Below are 7,623 nucleotides of genomic sequence, written 5' to 3'. Positions count from 1 at the left end.
TGCTGGAGACTACAGCCTTTCCAACAATGACGGTACCGAGCAAGCATCCAGTGTTGTAAGGACCGTACCCCACCCACAGTACAACAGTAACACCATGGAAAACGACATCATGTTGCTTCAACTCTCAGTAAGTTATTAAAGTATGGCGCTTAGTAACAACATGATTTGATTCTGCTACCATTGTGGGCATTTGGTTTATTTGGGCAATTGTCCGCCATTACGACTGTCATTACCCGACCACGCTATAGGATCTAATAAGTTCCATTTATTAATTTATACAAGTGATATGGGACATAGACTAACCATACAATAACGTAGTATTGTTAATGTATCTGAATCATAGCTTTGTTTTATTCTAACAGAGCAGCATCAGCCAGAACTCCCACGTTACATTCGCCACCCTCCCAGCCGCATTCAACGACCCAGCCGTAGGAACTGTCTGCAAAGTATCTGGATGGGGAAACACCCAGATTGTTGGATGTACGTTTAACATAGTTTAATTTATCTCTCCCAATGCGATAGTGAAGATCAAATTAATCAATAAACAAAGAGAAGGGAATTAGCAGCAAAACAACAGTCGTTAAAAACCTGATAAATAAAAACGTGGTTCCTATAAACCTATGCGTTACATATTTTGGGCAAACTACATTATAGTAGGGTACTAACTTATGTAATATTGTATATATTACGTATATTAACTTATTCAGCAACGTCTATAAAATAGAATAGTTTAAAAACATTTGGAACTCTCTTACCTTAGCTTTAATGTTGTTTTATTTTTACAGCCAACTACCCCGACAAGCCATACAGTGTACAAGTACCAATCATCTCCAACTCTGACTGCAACAACGCATACGGTGGAGGGATCTATGATGGTATGATGTGCCTTGGATTGTTGGGAACTGGAGGAAAAGACTCTTGCCAAGTGAGTTCTCCACCCTTTAAAATATTCGGTTACAAAAAAAACGCATAAAACAAACACTCACAAATTCTCACTCGTAACGAGGTTTATAAAACACAACACCCATGTTGCCCTGCAACGCGAAGATATTTAAGTTACAATCGTTTATTTAAGTACAAAGTATCTTTATCGATATATCTACATATGTTTACTGTTAATAACCACATACATTCCTACAGGGTGATTCCGGCGGCCCAGTCGTTTGCAACGGTGCTGTTCACGGTGTCGTATCTTGGGGCATTGGATGCGCCTACCCAGACTACCCAGGTGTTTACACCAGAGTGTCTCACTACATCAGCTTCATCAACTCCTACGTTTAAATGGAACCAAACATTTAACGCGGATTTCGCAATGAAATAAACACTGATGAAATATTCTGTTGTACGACTCCAATCTTTTACCATTATCACTTGTTTAACTTTACGATACGAGTTCCGACATAAATGACTTGCGCAGCATATGCAGAAGCTTAATGCGCATCGTGTTCACGCCTAGGAATTTATATACCGAGTAGAAAGAAGAGTTAGACAACGCATTGGTGTCCACTAGGTTGAAGCAATTTAAAGTGTTTTGGCCAAGGACACATATACGCCCACAGTGGTAGCAACGTCCACAAAAACACACACACTTACAAGAGTAGCGACTCGAACGATAGTAACATCAAACCTCGAACTTATCGAACCCCGAATCCTTATCACTTCACATGGCTTTTAAGTTTAAAACTTTAAACACAACCAACCAATGCCTTTCTTCGGTGCCCCCGTTCATTACAAACGTTCCCCGTCTTTACCCTGGAGCCTTGTTACTTTTTAACACTATATGAATTGAACCAGCGTTTTAATAACTTTTTTTAATGTCGTTGCTACCATTGTGGGCGTATGTGTCCTTGGGCAAAACACTTAACGGCAATTACTCCAACCCAGTGGTCACTAATGGGTTGTCCAAATTATCAGCCATACATAAAAAAATAAAAAAAATCCCCCCAAAAGTAATTACCCACAAAGTAACATACATGGTAACTCGTAAGCTGGCACGAGGTGTTAAACCCGTGTGATAACGACTGTCGTTTTCTCACCATGTGAGAATAAAGTTAGTTACATTCACTCATGCATACTGTAACTCGCAAAATCTGCTGTCGTTGATCCACTACTGGGTTAATTTGTTACAAACAAGTTTGTAGGGGATGACGTTAAACCCAGGTGTTTTGATGACACGATGACGTCAGCACAGAGTAAATATATACGCTTGTTTACCTGTACAAGTTTAGGCTTCATGTTTGTAATTGCACATCAATGTTTAGCTTGCCTAAATTAGTAGCACAACTGTTCGTTACATCAACAGCTGCTGGCATCCCACGTTGCAACGTCATAACATACGTGTCTTGTACTTGCTTTGCCTTTTTTTAGAAAGTTTGTTAGCAATTGCAAACGTTGTTGCAATCTGCAAATGTTGCGAATGTGTTTAACAAATTTGACGAAATAATGTAAAAGGCATCTGCAGTAAATAATATTTTTCTTAAATTTTCGCTCCCGCTAGACGGCGTAAACATTAAAGATTTAAAACAGGAACAGGAACAAGCATTGAATTTTACCAAGAAACATGCGAGAATATGTAAACATGTATCATTTACTAGCTATGCATTTAGTCGTTCGTGTAAACCAGAGCTATAGAAATACCGAGTAGTCCAACCCATTGTTACGTAAAACACAAATTGAACGGCAATTTGGGTCCAAAATAACACAGTAGGTATAGGGAAAATGTATGTTTTTCGGTAAATTACAGAAAAACTTGGGGCTAGAAACACATTTAAAGGTTGAAAAGTGTAAAAAACATGTGTTATTTGTTTTCTGTGTCAAAAAAGTCAAAAATTAGAATTAGAAGCGGTTGATTTGCGACATTTTAGTCATTTAATGCGGCTAAATTTATACATTTTTTCTAAAAAATGTTTGGTAAGGTAAATAGAAGCTGTTTTACACCTTCCCACAATAGGAAAACACAAACAAAACTTAACAAGTTCGTTTAAACCCTTTGTCAAAGTCACCACGTTTACTCTATTTTGGACACACATAGACGGCAGTTGGACTACTCGGTGTTTATACGACTCTGGTGTAAACCTCTTTAAAATAAACCTAACCCCTTTCAAAATATAAATAATCTAAAACGAAAAAGGAAAAATGTAAACAACTTGCATGCATGAGTGAACTCACGTGTTCAACGCTAAGTCCTAAAATATTTTCCTAGGTTTATAATTTATAATTATTAGATAATATAAGCCATAAGACGTATAAATATGCTTATATTTAATATGCACCTACAGTAAATTGTATCATTCCTCAGGTTTTTGCATTAGGTGTGCCAGAGTTTCATATTATCGGTTATAATGGAAGAAGCATGCAGAGAACTCGTGCAGTTTCTACAACTAACTACACGATTTGAAATCAAACTTACAGCGATTCAAAACGTTCTAGCTATTACTGGAACCCCTGATGGTCAAAAATTAATATTTGATAACAAGAAACTGTTAGAGGTAACGCGGTTAAGCCTTAAGCGTGATGATGGTAAATGTTAAATAAGATATAATGTGTGCAAAAACGAACATTATGGTAAGGTGGGGGAAGATGAGACACCTTCAACACGTAATATCCAAATAACTTAATCGTGTTTTAAATAAATGACAAAACTTTATGGGAGTCGTAATGTTTCGGTTTCATATTTATTCGAATGTTTTTTGTTTACTACTAAATTGAACAAGAAATTTAAATAAAAGGTGTCCTATCTTACCCCAACCTACTATATTATTGGAACAACAGATAACGTAGTGTTAGGATTGTTCACTAGCATTATATTCTTGACTTTATTAGTGAAAATATTTTCCTGATGTATTACTATTACTTAAACTACCTAAAAGTACATACATGACATACCTAATTATTTTCAAGTGCATTCTGACGCTAACCAAGGACTCTCACCCTGCTGTTGTGAATGAAAGCTACCTTTGTATCATTAACTTATCAACTTACGGACGTGCCTCCGAGATCCTGCTGAAAAATTATGAAATCTTGCCGGAGTTCTTTAAAGTTATCTGTGATGGGGAATCCCCATATTCGGACAAAGTTTGCAGCATAATAAACAACCTCACAAGAGGCAAGGATGGGGCGAAGGTTGTTGCGCAATGTTTGGCAGATGTTTATCCAGACGGTTCCAAAGTAATCAAACTCGCAAAACTGTTGGAAATATTTTCAAAGGTGGAATACAATAAGTCATGCAGTATGGATTACTTGGCTGCTTTCTTCTCAAACCTAACTCAACTTCCAGAAGGTAGGATCACATTTGTAACATCAAGTAAATGGTAAATAAACTTGGTATAAATCCCCTGGTATAAAGGTCCACTTTAACCCCCCCCCCTGAATTCGCCCCCGCAGTTAATGTAGTACAGAATGTTAGGGTTAATTTGCCCACCCTGCTATCCATAGCTACTGTGCTTAAGGGTTGATGTATATACATTACAAGCTGCAACTCTTCTTTTATTATCCAACAATAAACATCAAGCAATATATATATATACATTTTATATATTCTTAAATTTTAATAACATTTTTTGTAGTTCGACAATTTTTCCTCGACCAATCCAAGATTCGAATAAACCAACTTTTTCCTTTCCTTACTTACAAGAAATCGGTGAAACGCAGGGGTGGAATTGCTGCCACGATAAGAAACTGTTGCTTTGAATATGGTTGGTTCTGGTTGTGCTATGTTTATAAATATCATTTTTATATAAATATTGCTTGGCCCAAAATCATAATTTTTCAAAAGTTCATAGAGTTTAATTATTTTGCACAACTTTAAATCTATTGCATGAAAAAATAGCTTTTATTTGTTCAGAGTCTTCAGATTTTACCCTGCTGTTAGGTGTCTATACAAACAAGCAAAGCCAAAGTATATTGCATTCACCACATTAATCAATGAGGTTTCCTATGTTTGACAACTATGAGTGTAACGGTATTTTAACAATGTCACCCCATATTTTACCCTGCTGTTAGGTGTCTATACAAACCAGCAGAGCCAAAGTATATTGCATTCACCACATTAATCAATGAGGTTTCCTATGTTTGACAACTATGAGTGTAACTCTATTTAGAATATTCCCTATTTTTATTTTTTTAAATGTGACACCTGTGTTTAAAACCATTATTTTCCAAAGACATTGATAAAGCCTTTTAAATTCACTGTGTCATTTGGGAATCCTAACATACTTAAATCTGGTGCTTTTAAATTTCCCACTCAGACAGTTTAGGCAATTGTATAAGACAGATAAAAATAGATTTTATTTAAATATATTTTTGATATAAAAGATTCCGAACCATTTGATACACAGAGAGCCACGATTGGTTGCTAAGCGAGGACGTTGATCTTCTTCCTCACCTGCTCCTCCCACTAGCAGGCGCTGAGGAGTTCGACGACGACGACAACGATCGCCTTCCACTCGACCTTCAATATTTGCCATCGGATAAACAAAGGGAGGAAGATCCAGATGTGAGGGTTATACTGGTGGAGGCGTTGACATTGGTAATTTATTTAAGTTTATTATTATTTGCAATTAATTGCCGGTAGCTTATTTATTCTCCTTGGATGGATCACAATAGTGGTAGTGGGATTGTTACCGGTCCTTTTTTAAAGTAGACTATGTCATATTGGTTTTGCTGGTGACTTGTTCATCCTTGTGAGATGGGGCAAGGACAGTCGAGGCACGAATGTTAAGGTCCGTACTTTGTTTGAGTATAGCTCTGTTGTGGTTGCGCTCTATTTTTTCACCAACCTGTCTGCTTTTTGTGGGAGGTCTAACTATTTTATGACGGTATTTAAACTTATTTCACACTTGGTGTTGAAGAAATGCCTATTAAACATAATACGTCATCACTTAACAGTAATTAAGTTAAATTAAGTTAATTATTCGTTAGTTCATTCTAGTTGTACATTGTTTTCAGTTGAATCTAGTAGTACCAATATTATTGTAAATTGTTAATGTTTACTACCAAATTGCGTAAGGAAAAAAAAGAAAACATGTCCCATCTTACCCCATCATGCTAAACGTTGTCAGTTAATTTATCTAGTTATCTACTATAACTACTGTATATTGTTTTCAGTTATGCGCCACTCAATCTGGCAGAGCTTATGTCAAAGACAAGAACACATACGTGATAATGCGTGAGTTGTACAGATGGGAGACGGAGAATGACAACACTGATGTGGCCGAGACCTGTGAAAAACTTGTGCAGGTGGATTAGTTGTTTATCTATCAGGAATTAACAGATGTAATTTATTTATCCTTGCATGGTGGGGCAACGATAGTCGTTATAACACGGGTGTTCTGTTTCATACACCTCGTGCCTGCTTACAAGTTACCATGTATGTAACTTATTTATCTTCGCATGGCGGGGAAACGACAGTCGTTATAACACGGGCGTTATGTTTCATACACCTCGTGCCTGCTTACAAGTTACCACGTATGTAACTTGTTTATCCTCGCATGGCGGGCAATGACAGTTCATACAAACTCTTAAAGGGCCTAAACACACCCCACGTCACTTTTATTTTTTATGGTGAATTCATAAAGCGACTGTTTTATTGATTCCAAAAATACTTTGCTTATTAAAATTGGTCCAGTATAGGCGGAGATATTCGTCCTCAAACAGTGATCTCTAGCGCTATCCTTTTTTTACTACGAGCTTCGTGATTGTGACGTAGGAACGTACTAGTCACGTGACTGATTTATGTAAAAGCGAAACCTAAGTTTTTTTGTTTTCTCGTTTTTTGCTGAAAACACTGCCTGTCGCCTTTCTGAATGAGAGCGGCTTTAACAAATTTTGTGACGTGATTTGTCACGTGGGTAGTACACTTCTCCATTTTTTCGCCACGCAACTTTCAAATCAGCTTTATGAATTTCACGGTGTTTGAGCTGAAATATCTTTGGTTATACAGAACCGATTAAAACAAGTAAGGTGTCGTTGGAATTAGAAAAACACACTCTATCTAATAAAGCGATGTTCATTTAGGTGTGTTTGGGCTCTTTAACCTTTATTTGAATAGTTTAGGCCTTCTTATGTAAACAGATTTCTTTTTAATTTCAGATCTTAATTTCTGATGAGCCAGAAGACGGGAGAGAGAATTTATTAACTTGCGATATTCCAGAAGAACATTTGAAAAAATTGCAGAGTTGCGGTTAAATATAGAAACTATCATTTTATCTTTTATTGAATAATGTGTTAAATTTGCAATCATGTTGGTTACGTTCCATTTTATGTAAATATGGTTCCTGGGTTGAAAAACATGAAAGGTCCATCACTTTTTTTGAATAAGGTTTAATTTAAATGATACTTGAGTGTAACTTATTCATCCTCGTGTGACGGGACAACAACAGTCGTTATAACATGGGTGTTCTGTTTCATACACCTCGTACCTGCTTACGAGTTACCACGTTTGTAACTTATTCATGCTCATGTGACGGGACAACAACAGTCGTTATAACATCATTCGGTTGAAGCAATGTCTGTGCCTTACCCACAGACATATACGCTGTTAATAGTATTGTGTTGGGCATCAAACCCAGTCTCCTGTGGTTTCTATACAGGAAGTCCGGGTAGCACAGTTGATTGGCGTGCCTA

General features: G+C 36.9%; 2 protein-coding genes across 2 annotated transcripts; both read left to right on the top strand.

The window, feature by feature from the left end:
- Positions 1 to 6: 6 nt before the first annotated feature.
- Positions 7 to 1,335, top strand: LOC100186706 (cationic trypsin-like). The gene is made up of 4 exons (XM_002128932.3): positions 7 to 127; positions 363 to 480; positions 786 to 925; positions 1,141 to 1,335. Exons 1-4 carry the CDS (start codon positions 95 to 97, stop codon positions 1,279 to 1,281), a joined length of 432 nt encoding a protein of 143 aa, XP_002128968.1. The 5' UTR covers positions 7 to 94; the 3' UTR covers positions 1,282 to 1,335.
- Positions 1,336 to 3,273: 1,938 nt separating this feature from the next.
- On the top strand, positions 3,274 to 7,308 carry LOC100176484 (protein HGH1 homolog). Its single transcript, XM_002128860.4, has 6 exons — positions 3,274 to 3,488; positions 3,901 to 4,279; positions 4,566 to 4,694; positions 5,337 to 5,527; positions 6,106 to 6,237; positions 7,090 to 7,308. The coding sequence occupies exons 1-6, from the start codon at positions 3,342 to 3,344 to the stop codon at positions 7,183 to 7,185; spliced, it is 1,074 nt and encodes a 357-aa protein (XP_002128896.1). The 5' UTR covers positions 3,274 to 3,341; the 3' UTR covers positions 7,186 to 7,308.
- The last annotated feature ends 315 nt before the right edge of the window (positions 7,309 to 7,623 follow it).

Source organism: Ciona intestinalis, unplaced genomic scaffold, assembly GCF_000224145.3.
Source record: "Ciona intestinalis unplaced genomic scaffold, KH HT000435.1, whole genome shotgun sequence".
Lineage (NCBI taxonomy): Eukaryota > Metazoa > Chordata > Ascidiacea > Phlebobranchia > Cionidae > Ciona > Ciona intestinalis.
Note: the sequence above shows the minus strand (reverse complement) of the source record. Positions and strands in the feature narration are given on the sequence as shown.